A 21,244-nucleotide genomic window follows, 5' to 3' on the forward strand; every position below is an offset into this window, starting at 1 on the left:
ATTCGGCTATGGTCTGAGGTATAGCGACAAAACAAAAGTGGAGTAACAATCATTTTTTGGTGATTAACAAAGATAAAAATTCTGAAAGACATTCGACACTCAGAAGATTAACCTGAACCATCTCAATTCAGTGATGTATGCCAGTGACAAAACATTTATTCTGGCTGTTTCCCTCACTATAGTTCTGGCAACTTGACTTTCAATATTCTCCCCTTTTGTTTTGTGAACTTGATGAGATGCACATTCGGCCCATCGAGTCTGTACCGAACCTCCGAAAGACGACCCTAACTCAGCCCAAACACTTTGAAGTTTATTTGTTAGTCACAAATCAGGTTTATATTAACACTGCAATGAAGTTACTGTGAAATTCCCCTAGTCGCCGCAGTCTGGCGGGTCAATGCACCCAACCAGCGCGTCTTTCAGGTCGTAGGAAGGAACGGGATCACCCGGAGGGAACTCACCCAGACACAAGGAGAACGTGCAAACTCCACACAAATAGTGACCCAAGCCAGGAATTGAACCCAGGTCACTGTGAGGCTGCAGTGCTAATCACTGTGCCACCGAAACACCCTTCCCTAATTCCGTAACCCTCCCCGCTTTGCTGCTGGCTAATTCATCTAACTTACACATCCTGGGACACTAAGGAGTAATTTAGCATGGCCAATCCACCTAACACACACATCTTCTAACTGTGGGAGGAAACCAGAGCATCCGGAGGAAACCCACACAGACATGGGGAGAACGTGCAAACTCCACACGGACAGTGACCCAAGCCGGGAACTGAACCTGGGTCCCTGGCGCTTTGAGACAGCAGTGCTAACCACCAGGATTGCTCCAGCAAACAAGGAAGTTCTAGAATAACGGCAAAATACTGCGGATGCTGGAATCTGGAACAAAAACAGAAAATGCTGGAAAATCTCAGCAGGTCTGACAGCATCTGTGGATGCTGTCTCCATTCACCTGAAGAAGAAGGAATCCCCTCGAAAGCTAGTGAGTTTACTATCAAATAAATTGGTTGGACTAAAACCTGGTGTTGTCAGACTTTTTACTGTGTTTACCCCAGTCCAACGCCGGCATCTCCACATCGAGAGAGAATAGAGCCAATGTTTTAAGTCAGGATGACCCTTCATCAGAACTGGATCACACAGTCCAAAGATATTCTCTCCACAGATGCTGTCAGAGCTGCTGAGATTTTCCAGCATTTTCTGTTTTTGTTCCAGATTCCAGCATCTGCAGCATTTTGCCAGTAATCTAGAACTTCCTTATTTGCCGGAGCAATGCCGGTGGTTAGCACTGCTGTCTCAAAGTGCCAGGGACCCAGGTTCAATTCCTGGCTTGAGTTGGCCATGCTAAATTGCCATTTAGTGTCCAACAATGTGTAGGTTAGGGGGATTAGCCAAGGTGAATGTGTAGGGTTATGGGGATATGGAGGAAGGGAGGGATTTTGATTTGATTTGATTTGATTTATTATTGTCATATGTATTAACGTACAGTGAAAAGTATTGTCTTTTGCGCACTGTACAGACAAAGCGTACCCTTCACAGAGAAGGAAATAAGATAGTGCAGGATGTAGTGTTACAGTCATAGCTAGGGTGTGGAGAAAGATCAGCTTAATGTGAGGTAGGCCCATTCAAAAGTCTGATGGCAGCAGGGAAGAAGCTGTTCTTGGGGCTGTTGATGAGGTTTCAGACTTTTGTATCTTTTTCCTGATGGAAGAAGGTGGAAGAGAGAATGTCCGGGATGCGTGATTATGCTGGCTGCTTTGCTGAGACAGCGGGAAGTGTAGACAGAGTCAATGGATGGGAGGCTGGTTTGCTTGGTGGATAGGGATGTTGGTGCAGGCTCGATGGGCCAAAAGGCCTCTTGCTGCTCAGTAGGGATTCTCTTCCATGGTCCCGGAAGGAGGATATTCGGTCCACTGTCCCCATAATTGGACGGAGATGTCCAATTAATCCCTCTTTTCCCAGAGCTCTGCGCTTTCCTCGCAGTTTCACCAATCAGGGAAGTCCACGTGAGTGCGACACATGTACAAAATGCCAGGGGAGATGATTTCAAGGTCCGCTTTCATAAACAAATATTTTTAGAACTGTTGTTGACACCAAAGGGAATGCTTTGAACGGACAGAATTTCCTCGCCTTTCCATCTCAGCGATTACATATGTCTGCTCTCACCAAATTCCATGATCCCAAGACAACCATATGATAGATTGGCAAGAGGCAGAGACAGAGGGTTGTATCGCTGTGAACAGCGCTGAAGTGGGGCTATAATTAACTCTTGATTTTAACGCACCGAGGTGTGAGGTACAGAATACAATGTACAGATGGGCCTGATTATTAGGATGGCACTTTTTCCTTATTAGCGCAAGGACAGCTCACTGTACTGTAAATCCCGTGATGCTGTCTGTCCGCAAAGAGTTATTGCCATAAGAAGTGGGTCTCACAGTGCCCAGGTTCGATTCCCGGCTTGGGTTACAGTCTGTACGGAGTCTGCACATTCTCCCCGTGTCTGTGTGGGTTTCCTTTGGGTGCGCCAGTTTCCTCCCACAGTCTAAAAGACGTGCCGGTTAGGGTGCATTGGCCATGCTAAATTCTCCCTCAGTGTACCCAAACAGGCACTGGAGTGTGGCGACTAGGGGATTTTCACAGCAACTTCATTGCAGTGTTAATGTAAGCCGACTTGTGGTACTAATAAATAAACTTTAAACTTTAGGCTGGGTCGGCTTTGTCTGCGCTGGGTAAACTAGCAACACTTAGGCATTGGCGCCTGACAGCAGGGAATAGCAGAGTGCCAGATCCCGGAGAGGTAGGCCTCTTTGCCTTCAGTTCCCAACCCCAAGGCAGGTCCACAGCATTGCAATCCTCAAGGAGACAGTTCCTGTGCCCGTCACAGCCAGAACGGCAATTGAGACCTCTCCTCTGGCTGTTAAACAAGTGGATATCCATTTACCCAGATAGGCAGCAGGAGACATGCCGAGATTCACAACTGTTTTTATTGTGACGTGGTTTTCCTCCGGGAGCTCTGGTTTCAAAGAACAGAGAAAAGTACAGCCCAGGAACAGGCCCTTCGGCCCTCCAAGCCTGTGCTGATCATGATGCCCCAACTAAACCACACAAAAAAATCTTCTGTCCTTACTTGGTCCATATCGCTCTATTCCCTCCCTATTCATGTACCCATCCAAGTGTCTCTTAAATGTTGCTAATGTGCCTGCTTCCACCACCCCCTCTGGCAGTGGGTTCCAGGCACCCACCACTCCCTACATGAAAAACTTCACCCCGCTCATTTCCCTTAAACTTTCCCCCCTCACCTTGAACCGGTGCCCCCTTGTAATTGACACTTCCACACTGGGAAAAAGCCTCTGATTGTCCATCTTGTCTCTGCTTCTCTCAATGTTTGTAATTTTTGAGTCAACCTCTCCCAGGATGGTCCTCTGCGGTCTCTGCTGGATGATCTTCCTCCTGTTTACCACTGAAGGGGTTCTTCTGCTACCCACTGTACCATCATGGTTACCGTCGACTTCTCCCAGAATGCTCTTCTGCCCCCTTCCCATACTCCAGTGATGTGTCAGGTGGATTGGCCATGGTAAAAATTGCCCTTAGTGTCCCTAAATGTGCAGGTTAGATTGTTTAGCCATTGTAAGTGAGCAGGGTCATGGGGATAGGGCAGGGGAGAGACCTGGGTAAGATATTCTGTCAGAGAGTCAATGCAGACTCGATGGGCTGAATGGTCTCTTCTGCCCTGTAGCGATTCTATGATTTTTCCATGATTCTATGAATTCTCCGAACTGGCTGTGGCTGGGATTCTCCAGTCCCGCTGCCGTGAATGGAGATTTGGCTGAGCGCCACATTCTCCATTCTCGCTGGCAGCAGCGGCGAGGTGTGCGAGATCAGAGAATTCCGGCCGCTATAGCTTAGTACGTACATTGGTTTTCCTTCTGGAGTTCCGCCCCATCCAGAAGAGAAACTCAACTAAGGAAAAACCTCACTGCTAAGTCCAAACTTCAGTGAGCATCACTTGTTTTCAATTCACTCTTAAAGGGTCCTGCATTTCTAACATGGTAAGGGGGCCACCAATATTGTTCACACCCGCCATCCAACCAAGTGGGCTTCCAAATTGTCTTGGTTGCTGTGGCAACAGACATCTCTACACACAGGTTGTGCTCTTGAGAGAGCCCCCACTTTCTTCCCATTGCATGGTTGACTAGCAATCTCTCCCTCTTGTACTGCCTATTATTGGCCTTGAGACTTTTGACACTCAACCCGTTTGACCACATTATGAACGCACCTTCCTTGGCCATCCAGTCCTGGGGTGGGACTCGAACCCTCAGCTTCTGGCTCAGAGACAGGAATGCTACCCACTGTGTCACAAACCCTCACCATATAAAACTAAAACCTGAAAATGGAAGTGTAACCAAACGAGCATAACCTCGAGAAAATTCTCCCCAAGTGAGGCTGCAAAGCATCAGAAAGCAACTAAGATGGACATGGTACAAAACGACACATGGATCATCCAGACCTCACAGTCATTCATAGAAACATAGAATCCCAACAGTGCAGAAAGAGGCCATTCGGCCTGCACCGACAACAATCCCTCCCAGCACCTATCCCGTAACCCTGCTAATCCCCCTAATCCACACATCCTGGGATACTAAGGGGCAATTTATCATGGCCAATCAATCTAACCCACGTGTCTTTGGGCTGTGGGAGGAACCGGAGGAAACTCACGCAGACGCACGGAGAACACGCAGACTCCCCACAGACAGTGACCTGAGCCGGGAATCGAACCAGGGTCCCTTGCCAGCAGTCTGGGAAAGGTTGATGTGGTTGTCATTGGCCAGCATGAATGGGGCATTATGGACGGCCTCCAGTTAGCCGAATGCTCTGTGCAAATGGTATCCCAGCAACCTCTGTGATAACAGACTGTTGGGTGAAAGTTAAATTGACTGAGAATAGTTGATAAAGACTGTTACCACATCGCTACTGTGCCTCAACTACAAGTTTAATGAAGATACACACCAATATTGTACACATTTTGACATTACTGCCAATGCATGATGGAGTTCTGGGTAAAGTTTTGACATGCCTGCATGAGTTGTGCCTCAGTGTTGACCTTTAACCTTTTTAGAAGGAGTAAATTGGCATGATTTGAACTCTGACCTGAGTGGTTTGATTTAATTTTGGCCTCAGCCCCTCCCTTGTACCTATGTTATACCCAGCAGGCTTCGGCCTGGTCCCTCTGTCTGGTCATTTTCCATCTCCCAGCGCACGCTCTTCCTTCCGAGTGAGTGAGTTTCCTCCAGCAACCCCACCCTGCCACCCCGCTCTCCCCATCACTATCAGCAGAGCCTTCTTAAACCGCGCTGCTCAGGTTATTATCTCTGATTCCCAGACGACTGCTGTTGCTAAGTTACAGAATCCAACAAACCTGTGACTAACTGTGACAACAATGGAAAGGCGGCACTCCCAGAAGACCTGTTGTTCAGCCTGCAGCGACTGAGGAGGGTGGACAATCGCGGTCAAGTGCTCCACCTAGCAGCCTAACCGGGCACCCGAGTAATTCACCCAGTGACGATATGCCAGCTAATCCCGCCAGCCAGGGTTAGGAATCCAACCCCAAAAGAACCATCCCACCCAAAAACACCAAAGGAAACACTTCAAATTTACTTTGAGTTTTGCTTAAAAGTGTTGTCTCGTTCAATAAATCCAAGGGCAGCACGCTGGCACAGTGGTTAGCACTGCTGCCTCACGGTGCCAGGGTCCTGGGTTCAATTCCAGCCCCGGGTCACTGGTCTGTGCGGAGTTTGCACATTCTCTCCATGTCTGCGTGGGTTTCCTCCGGGTGCTCCGGCTTCCTGCCACAGTCTGAAGATGTGCGCATTAGGTGGATTGGCCATGCTAATTTGACCCTTAGTGTTAAGGGGACTAGCTAGGGTAAATGCTTGGGGTTATGGGGATGGGGTCTGGGTGGGATTGTGGTCAGTGCAGAGTCGATGGGCTGAGTGGCCTCCTTCTGCACTGCAGGATTCTATCATTTACAAATCCAAGGGCAGCATTGCGGCACGGTGGCTAACACTGCTGCCTCACAGCACTAGGGGCCCAGGTTCAATTCCAGCCTCGGGTCACTATCTGTGGAGTTTGCACGTGCTCCCCGTGTCTACGTAGATTTCCTCCTGGTGCTCCGGTTTCCTTCCAAAGGTGTGCAGGTTAGGTGGGTTGGCCATGCTAAATTGCCCCTAGTGTCAGGGCATTAACAGGGTAAATATGTGGGGCTACTGGGATAGGGCCTGGGTGGGATTGTGATCGACGCAGACTCGATGGGCTGAATGGCCTCCTTCTGCACTGTAGGGATTCTACGATTCTGTGTTTGATTTATTTTGAGGCTCTATCATGACCTGTATCCTGGTTGGAACAGAAACCTGAGAGGGAGACAGAAATCTCGTTTGACCACAGCTGAGCTGGACATGAAAATGGAAACCATTTGACCAAAAGCTCAGTGCCAATGCAACTTGTGTGTTGCCAATAAAGTCTGCACATTTTAAGCCCCGTTCCATGGATTTGACCATCGAATTTAGGCTGATGTCGAGGGAGAGGTTGGATATGCTCCCTCTTGATTAAGTCATTAAATCCAGGCCCTTTCATTCTCTTCCTGCCAAGTGGATATGGAAACGCTCCTTGAAAATGCAGAATATTCTCCCTGGTGTCCTCAACCAATGTCAATAAAAACGGGCCTTTTCCACCCAGGATCTCACGGCTGTTTGTGGCACATTGCTGTTCACAAATTTGCAGCCACGTTTCCGGTTACAATAGCTATATTTCTGAAACAACTGATTGGCTGTAAAGCACTTTGGAATGTCCCGAAATACATCAATGCAAGGTTTCCTTACCCTGCGAAAGGAATATTGTCATCACTGGGTTCAGGATGGAGTTAGGCAGTCGAGATTGGCCTGTGTCGCTTATCAACTTTTTGTCAAGGGTCGGAACCACGGTGACGACTCGATCAAGAGGCCACAGTAAGGAACAATCCCAAATCACAGGGTCCGGGTCAGGGTGAGTCAGGAGTTACCCCGAACAACGAGACCTTCACTTCAACCCTTCTGACATCCGAACACTAGGGTACGCCCCATCCCCACGTCCTTCCTTTCTCTCGGAGGAGAGCAAGTTGGGACGAGGCTGAATTCCAGCTCCGGCTGGCACTGGAGGCAACGGATTTTCAAAGGGGAGAAGGAATGGCTTGAGAACCAAGACCATATTGGGGAAATCAGGCCTTTGTGTCTGCGCCCATTTGGTAAAGTGGCTCTTGACAAAGTAAGGAACAAGTGGGCAACTAACTGAGATGACCTGGCCTTAACATTTCGTGGTAGGTGACCCAATGTATGTTTTTTGAAGGGCTCCATCCACAAGGCACAGATAGTTTTTACTTTAGCGATGAACCCAGAAGCTCTGATGATTGTTAAATGCTGCAATGTGTCCTTGATTATAACTCCACCTTTTCCTAACAGTTTGAAAGAGCTGTACCTAGATAACCATTCAATTCCGTTCCGTTCAATCTGCACAGATTTCTGTTCTTTGCCTTTTGACAAAGACTCTTGGTTACGACCAGTTTGTTGCCATGAAATCTCTCAGGACGCTGAGGGCACTGAGGCCACTTCGAGCCTTGTCCAGATTTGAAGGCATGAGGGTAAGGGCAACTGTCTATGTAGCTATGGCACCATGCTAACAGCAATGCCTGCACAAATACTAACACTTGGTGGAAGGCACAGAAACATTCACATCTGCACTCACGTGGTCTTCCTCTCATCTGTACAGTTTTTGGGGGAATATTTCCGCTCAGATATGTCGCTTCACGCATGCTCAAAGCCAGATGGAGTCCTAACCTCTGTCTGATACATGTTGCACTGTAAGGATCTAAAGGACCTTTGAAAAGTGGTAACTGAATTAGGCCCGACTCTATATAGATGCATCTATCAAATGCAATTTCCAGTTACTGGAGAGGAGTGTTTTTATATCCAGTTAATGGATTTGCAGCTTGCTTTATGTTGACACAGTTCAATTTGATTTTGATTTTGGTTTGCCAGAAGGACTTTTCAATATTAATCCACCTGTCCCAGGTTTTAGTGGGCTACTCAATGAGGCCAAGACATTGCCTCAGTCACAAGGAGCTGGAGGCATTGGGTGCCCTGTCCACCTTTGGGCCTACTGATGCCTCTAACCAGCTAATGCATGGCCAATTACGGACCTTATCTTGCCGCTGCTAGGGGTGCCTTACCTCTAGGTATAGTAGACCCACATCATGTGAGAAGCCTGGCAGCTTTGGCGGCATGGGCTAGTGTCAGGCAAGGAGGTGCCCCTGTGCCCATTAGAGGCACCCAATCACCCATCTTTTGCCCCGCCGCACCCCACCTCCAAAGTCACCCCCCCAATTTAATCCACACCCCCTGACCACTTAGATCTGCCCGTGACCCCCGCCTCAACCCATTCCCGCTCCACCAGGATCCCTGAGTCTGGATTCACCTGAACCCCTCTACATGGTGGCACTCATCTCCCCTCTCATTCTTTTTGCCATTTATCTTAAACCTGTGACCTTTCTTTACTGAACCTTCCTTCGGGAACAGGGAGAGAGGGGAACAGAGGCTGGAATTCTCCGGCCATCCACGCCGATGGGATTCTGTGGTCTTGCCGGCACATTATCCCCTGCCGTGACTTTCCAGGGTGGCGTAATGTGAAATCCCATCGACAGCAGCGGGACCAGAAGATCCTGCCTCCGGGGGCGACACACTGATGAGAGAAATGCTGGGAGGAGGCCCGGGAATCTTGCCTTGAGTCTCCAAATCTAGCCTATCAAAAGAAATATGTTCATTTGGGTGACGCTGGCTGGCCAGTATTAAATGTACATCCCTAGCTGTCCTTGAGAAGAATTCAAAGAGTATTAAAAGAATTTGCATATTATCAGAGGTTTCAAGCTCTCACCCAGTTGGAACAACATGTATAGACCTTTGGTTGGGATTTCATTGGCGCCATTGTTAAAACAGCACTTTCTCTCTGCAGGTAGTCAAACAACTGACCCAGACTTGAGGAAAAAAACCTTGATGCTTTTCTCTCAGCAGGAACCAATCCAACTTTCTTTTCAGGTGGGAAGTGGCCATCCCAACAGGCGGACACAGCCGCTCTCCACTCCTATCGGACTGGTAGGATGTTTGATAACGGAATGGCTTCTCGTCTTTTTTTGTGTTTCTACGTAGGTCTCTGTAGTCAGCCTAACGGCTAATGCCTTGGGATACGCTGAACTAGCCGCAATAAAATCCCTTCGGACACTCAGAGCTTTGAGACCATTAAGAGCCTTGTCACGATTTGAAGGGATGAGGGTAAGATGGAAAGGCCCAGTGTCATGTGGTTGCTGCATGGTGGGCAAAACCGTGCCCCTACATATTATTCATCCTCCGACAAAATGGATGCAATTGTATGTCGAGTCGCTTAACCCTTTAGTGGGCCTGGTTTGGTCACCTCATGCCAGAACCCAATATCCTCGTAGCGGTAGGGTGTTTCTGACATAACCCTCCCCCTTCCCCCCCACGCCAACTCCCCGTCTGTCTATTGATTTAGAATGACCTTTCTGTTGCTGGGTGATGGTATTGGGCAGCCAGTAACAAAAAGGCGGGTGTTTATTATGGATCTCCCTCCAAATAATCCTGCTGAGATTTGGGAATGAGGGAGGGGATAAGTTTGTACCTGGATCCCTAAGAAACACCCAGCTTAAAGCTAACGTCGCCATTAGACAGCAGGTTTTTGTGTTGGCGTTTAAGCTTAATCCTTGTTCCTCTGTTGCAGAGAGCTCAAAGCTGAATTGAATTTGACATTAACCGGGCGGGTTTTCCACTTCACCTCATTGGAACTTTCTATCATTGCCGATTATAGGAAATCTGTCATCCCTCACTAGCTGTCTTCTGCAAACTCAATCTGGCACACCTCAAACTCATTTTGTTCCTCGCACTGAACCATGCTACCTCGCTGACCTTCTCAGGAATGGCTGGTGATATTTCAAAATGTGGACAGGTTAAAGTTTTCCCACGTTGATAGCTTCAGGCCTACGTTTTTCTGTAGATTGACTCCCCAGTTTATTTATTCGTCGCAAGTAAGGCTTACGTTGCAATGAAAACACCCCCCCCCCCCCCCAGTCGCCATGCTCCAGCGCCTGTTCGGGTACACCGAGGAGAATTTAGCATGGCCAACATACAACTTACCAGCTCGTCTTTCAGACTGTGGGAGGAAACCGGAGCATCTGCAGGAAACCCATGCAGACACGGGGAGAACATGCAGATTCCGCACAGACAGTGTCCCGAGCCAGGAGACAAATCCGGGTCCCTGGTGCTGTGAGGCAGCAGTGCTAACCACTGTGCCAAGAAGTGGCTTCCGATAGCTTCAGAAATGTGCGGGTTAAGTTAATTGGCTGCGCTAAATTGTTCCTCAGTGTCAGGAGGATGAGGGTGGCGCGGTGGCACAGTGGTTAGCACTGCTGCCTCGCAGTGCCAGGGACCCGGGTTCAATTCTCGACTTGGTTCACCGTCTGTGCGGAGTCTGCACATTCTCCCCGTGTCTGCTTGGGTTTCCTCTGGGTGCTCCGGTTTCCTCCCGCAGTCCGAAAAACATACTGGTTAGATGCATTGGCCGTGCTAAGTTTTTCCCTCAGTGTACCTACACAGGTGCCAGAGTGTGGCGACTAGGGAAATTTCACAGTAACTTCATTGCAGTGTTAATGTAAGTCTACTTGTGACACTAACAAATAAACTTTAAATACGTGGGGTTACGGGGATGGATGAGATTGTGGTCAGTGCAGACTCGATGGGCTGAATGCCTCCTTCTGCACTGTGGGGATTTTATTTAATGTTATCACCTGGGTAGTTGAGGCAGGCAAAGCAGATAAGGGCCAGGTTAGACTGCAAACAGAGTTGGTATAGCCAATGTCAGTAGTTAGTAGTGATTGTACAATTGTGAGTACTAGGTTAGGAAGAGGGTGCTTCCTGGTCCCATACAAACATAGAAGATAGGAGCGGGAGGAGGCCATTTGGCTCTTGGAACCTGCTCCACCATACATTACGATCATGGCTGATCATCCAACTCAATAGCCTAATCCTGCTTTCTCCCCATAACCTTTCATCCCATTCACCCTAAATACTATATCCAGCTGCCGCTTGATCATGAGCCAGCAACCCTGACAACAAACTTGCCTTTAATGCATTAAAACTTACCGCGTTTGCCACCAATAATTGACACCAAGACACAAAAAGAGATGGTAGGCGCTTAAAATTAAAAGGCGACCATTATGATTGTCGTAAAAACCCATTTGGTTCACTAATGCCCTTTAGGGATGGAAATCTGCCATCCTTACCTGGTCTGGCCTACAGCAATCTGGTTGACTCTTAAATGCCCTGGAAGGACAATAAATACTGACTCAGCCTGTGACACCCACATCCCATGGATGAATAGACTGTGCACCTTAGGACTAATGGGGCAGTCCAGTGGAGGCCCTGTTTGCCTGCCTCTGCCTTTACAAAGCTGGGCATTCTCCTGGAGGATGACGGACAGGTAACCCCTGCATGTCTATGTTTACACTTTCTGGTCTTCCAAGCTGGCGAAAGATACCATGTTTGCAGCTGCATCGAGTGAGTGGTGGACACTTTGTTTGTAAAGGCGGTGGGTTTACAAACCCACCAAGGATATTGCTGTCACATCTCCCTGCACAACAATGGAATTTGTTGGGGCTCAGTATCAGAATGAGCATTTATCCACAATACTGCTGCTACACTGAGTGCTAGGATTGAGTGACCTGACCCATACTCAGCTACTTTCCCACACGAGGGACCTGGTCACCCTTTCAGATGTGGAGATGCCAGCGTTGGACTGGGGTAAACACAATAAGAAGTCTCACAACACCAGGTTAAAGACCAACACGTTTATTTGGTCGCAAACGCCACTAGCTTTCAGGTGTGTGTCTTTATATGCCCTGTTTGTGATCAGAACTCCCCACTCACCTGACGAAGGGGCAGAGCCCCAAAAGCTAGTGGTGTTTGCTACCAAATAAGCCTGTTGGACTTTAACCTGGTGTTGTGAGGCTTCACCCTTTCAGAGGCAGAGAATCCCACGGTGCACAGTGCTGGTCACAACTCTATTGCACAGAAAGAGGCCATTTGGCCCATCATGCCCTTGCTTGCTCTATGAAAAGAGCCATCCAATTAATCCTACACCCCCCCCCCCCCCACCCACCCCCGCACCACTCCCCATTCTTTTTCACCATATCTCTGCAAATACAGATCTACATAAGGGACCTTGGGGTTCAAGTCGGTAGCTCCCTGAAAGTGGTCACACAAGTAGATAGGGTGGTAAAGAAGGCGTATGGCATGCTTGCCTTTATTGGTCGGGGCATTGAGTGCAAGAATCAGGATGTCACATTGCAACTTTATAAGACTTTGGTTAGGTTGCACTTAAGAGTATTGTGTTCAATTCTGGTCGCCACATTGCAGGAAGGATATGGAGGCTTTGGAGAGGGCGTAGAAGAGGTTTACCAGGATGCTGCCTGGATTAGAGGATATGACTTGTAAGGAGAGGCTGGACAAACTAGGGTCGTTTTCTCTGGAGCAGTGGAGACTGAGGGGATACCTGGTAGAAGTCTATAAAATTATGAGGCATTGATGGGGTTGACAGAACTTTTTTTTCCCAGAGTTGAAATGTCTAATACTAAGGGGGACTTAAGGTGAGAATGTGAAAGTTCAAAGGAGATTTAAGGTTTTTTACATAGAGAGTGGTAGGTGTCAGGAACACACTGCCAGGGATGGTGGTGGAGGCAAATACACCAGGGGCATTTAAATAAGCGCATGAACATGCAAGGAATTGAGGGATATGGACCAAGGGCAGACGGAAGGGATTAGTTTAATTTGGCGCCATGTTCAGTACAACATCATGGGCCGAAGGGCCTGTTTCTGTGCTGTATAGTTCTATGTTCTAATTTTCCACCAATGATCATTGGGTGGCAATGTGAGTCAGAATCTACTGCATCATTTAAAGAGGCAAGTGTAGTCACCATAGCCTAAGAATAGCTTTTCACAGCATTGACCGTGATGGATGTTTGAACTTGCTGCTCTGTAATGGCTCTGACTATCAAATTCCAAACTGCAACATCTATTCAGCCTCTTGAAAGAATTGCCAGTTAATGCCTGATTTTGTCCCATTATCTCAAATGTGGACAGGCATTTCTCTAGCCACTGTGTGGAAAATCGCATCCACCGGTTAACACAGCTGCTTAATAGATGAAACATCGCAAGATTTATTTATTTTGATACGATACCTGCAGATGCTTTCTGACCAGTTCTCTCTCACTGAAATGTTTAGCCTCAAACGGAGAGATTCGTGTTACTTCAAGAATCTTCCGGTTTCCTCCCACACTGCAAAGATGTGCGGGTTCGGTGGATTGGCCATGATAAATTGTCCATTAGTGTCAGGGGGATTAGCAGGGTAAATATATGGGATTACAGGAATGAGGTCCGCTTTCCTCCCGCAGTCCAAAAGAGGTGCTGGTTAGGTGCATTGGCCATGCTAAATTCTCCCTCAGTGTACCCCAACAGGCGCTGGAGTGTGGCGACTAGGGGATTTTCACACTAACTTCATTGCAGTGTTAATGTAAGCCTACTTGTGACACTATTAGATAAACTTTGAAAAAAAACTTTAAAACTTGAAGTTTAAAATTTAAACTTTGGGTTTAAAAGCACCAAGATGTGAAGGGAGACATGACCCAACTCTATTGCACAGTTGGTTAACCCCAGCGTTACTGGACCATGCCCTGGGTTTGATCCTTTGACGCAGTAAGAAGTCTCACAACACCAGGTTAGAGTCCAACCAGTTTATTTGATAATAATCTCACAAGCTTTCGGATACGGTGTCCCTTCGTCAAGTGTGTGGAAGGTTCTGATCAGAGAAGGGCATAGAAAGACACACACAGTTTACAGAATACTGATTAGAATGCAAGTCTTTACAGCTAACCTGCTATTCTTTGCCTTTTGTAACACAATAGCCAGTGCAAGCAGAAAGTTGGCTAAAGTCATGTTGAAATATGAAAGGTATTGGGCACCATTTTTGGGTAGTTCTTACTAGAGAACAAAAAGAGGATCTTAATATGATTCATTTATCACACAATTTAATATTATGAATAGATTGGTGGGGGGGTGTTGTTGGTGAATGTTTCCATTTGGGTCCATGAATGCAAGATACTTGCTAATAAATCCAATGGGAAAATAAGAGGGAGCAAATGGTGAGAATGTGGCACTCAATACCAAAGCAACTGGTTGAGACAAGTAGCTTCAATGCTTCCAGAAAGAAACTGAATGATTCATTCATTATTGTCACACATATTGGGATACAGTGAAAAGTATTGCTTTCTTGCAAGAGGTTATAGATAAAAATATATCGTTCAGTGAGTACATAGAGGAGAAGGAGAGGAGAGGGTGCAGAATATGTTGTTGAGTTGCATTGAAGTTTTAGAAGCAAAGAACGAGAGTAAAAGATAGAATTAGAAGTAGGGGGACACAGATTGCAAGAAGCCTCCTCACTCTGCAAGCGCACAAGAGAGAAAGGGACTAGAAAGATAAGCTGAAAGGCGGACCCCTCGAGTTTTACAGCACAGAAACAGTCCCTTCCACCCACCGTGTCTGCACCGGCCATCGAACACCTATCTATTATAATCCCAGAGTTGAGACAGAGGATAAAGGGGCTAATTCATGGGCAGTGTAAACTTCAGTGTGGGCTGGTCAGGTCGAATGGCCTGTTGCTCTGCCGTGTATTCTATATAACCGGAAAGGAGTAACTAGCATCGGGTATCCACGGCACTTCCGGACTGAGGTCAGTTGTGAAGAGGTAAATTCTGGAGCGTGCAAATCGAACAGGATTGCAAACCTGAACCACCACACCAGTCCATTTGGTTATTTTCTTTGTTGAACTTTCTGAAAAGCATTTTCAGAAACAGGAAAAAAGAACACACACACACACACACAATTGTGCTCCAGAAATTGTGAGGAGAAAGTCTTCACGTGTTTTTAACACCTTGAGATTGTCTTCCATTTTGTCAGAACAATCCCGCCCCCCCCGCTTCCCTCAGTGAAAAACATACTCTATAGCACGTTTAGCGCATGCGATATTCCAGAATATCAAGCATGCTGCATTTCTGATCAAAGGTTAAAGCAACTTACTATATACCCATTGAATGCACCAAGTGCCAGGTAATTCTGGAATCTTGCTGATATTCTCTTCCTTCTTCGAACATTTTGATAAAATTAATGGTTCTGGTTTGGTTTTGGATGCCATCTTGAAATGGGATATATAATAAGTCATCTTGTTGTGTCCACTGGCAGGTTGGATGATCAAAGCATTATGGGTAACTGGCAGCCATCTTAGTTTGGGCTTGTTTATTAGGGTTGCCAACATTCCCAGAGTTCCCCTCGCATGGTCACCTGGCCTCGACCATACCCCCTCCACCTCCCCCGCCAGTGGTCCTCTGACACCTCCCTCTTTGTGGTGTCCCATTTTGTCATGTCAATGGAAAGCACTGGCATATCGACCAAACAGCCGTTCCCAAGATACTCAAAACTGCTAAATGGCAAGTATTCAAAGCAAAGAAAGAAACCATTTTCTCTCCAATGTCCCTACGAATTTTGCTCCTGGAATTCCCAGGAGATTAATTAATCTTTGATTCCTGAAGACTCCAGGAGAGGCAGTGGCATAGTGGTATTGTCACTGGACTAGTAAAACAGAAATCCAGGATGAACCTCTGAGGACCCGGGTTCGAATCCCACCACGGCAGATGGTGAAATTTGAATTCAACAAAAAATCTGGAGTTAAGCGTCTACTGATGACCATGAAATCATTGTCGATTGTCAGAAAAATCCATCTGGTTCACCAATGTCCTTTAGGGAAGGAAATCTTCCCTCCTGACCTAAATGTGACTCCAGAGCCACAGAAATGTGGTTGACTCTCAACTGCCCTCTGAAATGGCCTAGCACGCCATTCGGTTCAAGGGCAATTAGGCATGGGCAATAAATGCTGACCCAGCCAGCAATGTCCACATCCCGTGAACGAATATAAAAAATGTCCTGGAAGTTGGCAACCCCATGAACAATTCTGACAACCAAGCAAACATTCAGCAAAGTGAACCTTCCCCAATTGGCCACCATATCATTCTGCATTGCAGGCTATTGTGATCAGAATGTTTGCAAAGAAAGCGTTCAATAAATGTTTGTCCTTGCGAAGCCCCGGGGTGTATCCTGGGCTGGGGGAGGGAGGGAAGGAAACAGGAATTGAACAGGACACGTTGATCTAGATGCTTTGAACCTGATGGCCTGCCTCTGACACCGAGTCCATTCTTTACCATGGAGGCTCTAATGGTAAAATGGCTGATGTTGCATGTTATTGAGTTGTGCATGGATTTGTAAATGAAGCCATATTTCTTACTCAAGACATAGAGAGGCTGGTAACACTGGTTCCTTGATACTCTCGTCCACATCTGGAATATCCACTCACAGACGCAGTCAATGGGAACCCCGTCTCCCACCTCACACTGGCCGAGGGGTAAAGTAGATCGAAGGAAAGTTTAGCAGATCCCCGGGTGAACATGCCCCACCTTATTTTCTTCGTGCTCCCTGTAACACAAATAGCTGGAGTAGTCGCCACGTGACCTCCAACTGCACCACCCCCACGCTCCCGCCATCGGTCTGCTGACTTACCCAAGCTCCTGGCACTTGGCCTTCTGACAGCCAGTGTGAAAGTAAATATCGGCCAATTGGTAATTCCTGCCAGTCAGTGAAACACCTTTCTTTCCCCACAATGCTATTATAACTTTATCAGTCTTGGGCCCTTTATCTAAGGAAGGATGTGCTGGCCTTGCGAAGGGTCCAGAGGAGGTTCACAAGAATGATCCCGGGAATGGGGAATGGTTGAGGACTCTGGGTCTGTACTCGTTGGAGTTTAGAAGGATGAGGGGGGGATCTTATTGAAACTTACAGGATACTGCAAAGCCTGGATAGAGTGAACATGGAGAGGATATTCCGTCTAGTAGGAAAAACTAGAACTAGAGGGTAGAACCTCAGGCTAAAGGAATGATCCATTAGAACAGAGCTGAGGAGGAATTTCTTCAGCCAGAGAGTGGTGAATCCGTGGAACTCTTTGCCACAGAAGGCTGTGGAGGCCAGGTCATTGGGTGTCTTTAAAACAGAGATAGATCTTGATTAATAATGGGATCAGGGAAAAGACAGGAGAATGGGGATGAGAAAAATATCAGGCATGATTGCATGGCGGAGTGGACTCGATGGGCTGAATGGCCTCATTCAGCTCCTATATCTTATGGTCTTACGATCAAAGATAAAAGATTTATAAACTGTAATTTCTTATTGCCCTCTGATTTATCACTTGGGTGTCCTGGAGATTATCTCCAATTCCTCGAGACTCCAAGGCCATTTTCTGGAGGGATGGTAACCTATATCCAGATGATCCAACAGCCCCTGGAGCAGGAAATCCATCCTGTTAATTTTTCGGAAGTGAGGACAAATCCTTTGGACCCAATGAGCCCATTTACAGTTAACAAAGTATAATGGCCAGAATTTTCCAAGTACAAACCAGGCATGTTGTGATAATGCCTGACTATCTATTTTTTTTTAAGAAACAGACAAGTTAAAAGAAAGCAAGGGCAAGATTAAACTAAATCCTGACCGTACGTAAAAAAAAATACACACAACTTGAATCCCTGCAAACTGACACGGCCAGGTACAAATTAGAGACCAAACAGATGGGTACTTTAAGAGGAAAATGTCTTTATTTTCCTTGCCCCCTCCAAGCAACGGCCATCTTCAAAAATGACGACCACATCTGGCCTAATTTTACTGGTTGGTGTAGTCCCCTGCAAATTTCGTCCAGGCTCCGTGGGGATTTTGTTGAAATTTTCATCCACTGGCTGTGTGGAGGAGAGAGGGTTTCTGTAGCCAGGAGTGTAGCAAATAACAAACAACAGAGGCTGGCCCAGGCACCGGGGGGGGGATCAATAGCAGCAAATCGTGCAGATTGCAAAACACATTCCCGTGACACTCTGAAGCAAGTTGTACATGCTCTGTGCGAATGAAGAGAAGGGGTAACTTATTGCAAGGAACCGAAAGGGCATTTCGTCAGCTGTTGAGAGAGGAGGGATGAATGAGATCTGCCAGGTTACACGGAAATTTAATACAGTCAAAGGAGAACTGCTTCCTCACGTTACATACTTGTGCCAGACTTGGTGGAAGGCAGATGATAACACACTATTACAAATGCCATCATTTCTTCATACTATGTGACTTATAAATGGGTTGGGTGTCATTACCTGAATACAAATCTGTGCATCTCAATAGTGTATTGATACATAACGCCGCACCGTTGCTGAAAGCTGACAGTTTGCACATCTGGTACTGCGTAGTTCTGTACGTGTGTGTGTGTGTGTGTTGTGAACTAGTCGGACTGCACGGACAACAGAGCGAAGGAGATGGCAATCTGGGAATGATGATGAGATGGAGTCAATAGACTGGCATCTCAGGTCAGCACAGAAGCCATCTGGTGGTTAGAACTGCGCTGTCTGATATTAGTAACAAAGGCATGGGTTAATTTGGATGGCGGAGGAATCGCATACATAAGCGTGTTAACCGCCCCCTCCTTCCATTACTAAGATCACACAGTGCAGTCTCAGCCCGATGAGCCGTAGATGTTAGAAGATGGCATGCAGTTTCTGTGTGATGGTGTGCAGTACGTGTACCAGTGTCAGCATTTACACGGGTGTGTGCTGTATGTCGTGTGTTATTGCCTTCACTTTTATAGTAGATTTTTATGGTAGTGTTTTTACGCAATGGCTCGCATGTGGGAGTGTTTCAGGAGGTGGTCACTTGGAAACTGGGCTATGCAATTTTGAGATCCCATTCTAGGGTGGCACGGTGGCACAGTGGTTAGCGGTGCTGCCTCACGGTGCCAGGGACCTGATTCCCGGTTTGGGTCACCGTCTGTGCGGAGTTTGTACATCCTCCTCAAGTCTGCATGGGTTTCCGCCGGATGCTCCAGTTTCTTCCTACAGTGTAGAAGACATGCTGGTTTTGGCAAATTGGCCGTGCTAAATTCCCCCCCCATTATACCCAAACAGGTGCCAGAATGTGGCAACTGGGGGATTTTCACAGTAACTTCATTGCAGTGTTAACGTAAGCCTATTTGTGACAAATGAATAAACTTAAAACTGTTTGCTACCTCAATACAAGGAAGATCTGGATGATAGAAAATGCAGTTTCTAATATTTCACGTTGCAGTTACTGCCAGTGAAAGTTGGACATCTGAAAACACCCAACTGAATGATAGGAGACGTGTTATTGTCAGGATTTAATGACCTCGTTTGGGTGAGGCTCGTAAAATCCCGCCCGAGGCCAACGGAGAATTCCGTTCTGCGATCCTCTCCCACCCCGGAATCGGGAAAATGCCGGCCAGAGATTGAGATGCCAAAATAAATACCCAGTTAACAGATGCTGACCACCCTGACATTCCCCCCCATGCCTGGATAACCTTGTCTTTTTTTTTTGACATAAAGCTTTTAAATTGGATTTTCAACCAGTGATTGTTCTCCAGTGAAGAATCGAGGAAACGCAATAACAATATGTGAATGCATGTGCCTGCTGTGGAACGTCCTCACTGCACGTTGTCTAACAGTTAATGAGCATGTAAAAATCCACCCTCGCGTAGTTGTATGGGTTCGGTTGCCTGAGCTGAACCGTTATGGTCTATAACGCTACTGTCCACCGTCGCCCGCTCTCTTATTACATTGTACCCCTCTGTGCTGGCAGATAGGACATTTGGGGAACTAAAAAAAACGCAATCAACAAAATTGGGTGGCTGCTTCCGAAATGTACAGAAGCAATGTCGCTGCTCGGTCCATAGGAGTTTACTTTGGGAGCATTTGGGATATCCAATGGATAAAACCTCTTGCGGAAGCCTAATGCTTGTCCTCTGGATCAGAGGCGCTCAGTTCCAGTTATTCTGGGCTTGAGGACCAGTCCGTGAAATGCCCCAGTCAGAGATTAGACATGGAATCGTCCTGCACTGGTTCCGCCGGCCTGTGGGACAACAGGAACTGTGATACTTTATGGAGCCCAATTCCTGAGTCTTGGACTAACACTGCCTTTGAGACAGTGGCGGCACGTCCGACTGCTGGTTTGAGAACCAGTGTGATCGGACACCAGGCTACACTCGGGATAAATGCCAATGGGATGAAACAGGATCCTGGGGTCTCCCTACCCTGCAAGCCCTGTCTCTCAACAATTCCCTCTTCCTCTCTCATTTCTTTGGAGGAGAGAGGAGAAGCTGAGAAAACTCTAAAAGGGTTTGACCCACTGCCAGATGACAAAGGGGGACTTAGTAATTGGATGCAGTGCCGTACACTCTGCACGCTGTTAGTCTCCAGACTTCTAATCTTTTTTCCCAATTGATCTGGTTTAGGTGGTGGTCAACGCACTCGTTGGTGCCATCCCATCCATCATGAATGTTTTATTCGTCTGTCTCATCTTCTGGCTCATTTTTAGCATCATGGGGGTCAACCTCTTCGCAGGCAAATTCTACAAGTGTAAGAATATGACCAGCGGAGAGTCCTTACCTGTCAGCATAGTCAACAACAAGAGCGACTGCGAATTACTCAATAATACTGACTTCCGGTGGCACAACGAAAAGGTTAACTTCGATAATGTCGGTATGGGCTACCTTGCCCTGTTGCAGGTGGTAAGTGCTGAGAAAAAAGTCTTGATGACGTTATGGTACTCTTCGCCCGTTTGTCCCCAACTTCCCCATTCCACCTCTCCCCCAGGGTTTACTTGGTATAGGCGCTGTCCATAAAATCATAAAACACAGAAGGAGGCGATTTTGTCTCTTTTTCCCATTCGGCTCTTTAAAAGAACTATCTGGTTTCTCCCACTCTGTCAGCCCCTCCCAACCGCTCTGGCCCGCTAGCCCTGGACACCAGAAGGAAAGAATGTATAAGAACATTACATCAAAAAGCATTTGATTACAATTTGACATATTAGCCTAGCAACAATTTTTCATAGTACTCAATAAAATGGTGGTTGGAAATTTGTCTTCCAGTAGCTCACAGTCTGGGATATCATGAGAAGTTTTTCCCAGGGTTGAAGGGTCAATTACGAGGCACATAGGTTTAAGGTACGCGGGGT

The 21,244-nt window shown here is 47.0% G+C and overlaps 1 protein-coding gene across 1 annotated transcript in view; it reads left to right on the forward strand.

The window, feature by feature from the left end:
- Positions 1-21,244, forward strand: part of LOC145358968 (sodium channel protein type 1 subunit alpha-like) — a 512,173-nt gene that overhangs the window by 466,020 nt on the left and 24,909 nt on the right. Inside the window, exons 27-28 of the mRNA XM_080213322.1 lie at positions 9,236-9,358; positions 20,523-20,798. Of these exons, the coding sequence (XP_080069448.1) occupies positions 9,236-9,358; positions 20,523-20,798 (399 nt within the window). The remainder of the gene's footprint in view (positions 1-9,235; positions 9,359-20,522; positions 20,799-21,244) is intronic.

The sequence above is a fragment of the Carcharhinus amblyrhynchos genome, chromosome 2 (assembly GCF_965287045.1).
Source record: "Carcharhinus amblyrhynchos chromosome 2, sCarAmb.v2.hapA, whole genome shotgun sequence".
In the NCBI taxonomy this organism is placed as follows: Eukaryota; Metazoa; Chordata; class Chondrichthyes; order Carcharhiniformes; family Carcharhinidae; genus Carcharhinus; species Carcharhinus amblyrhynchos.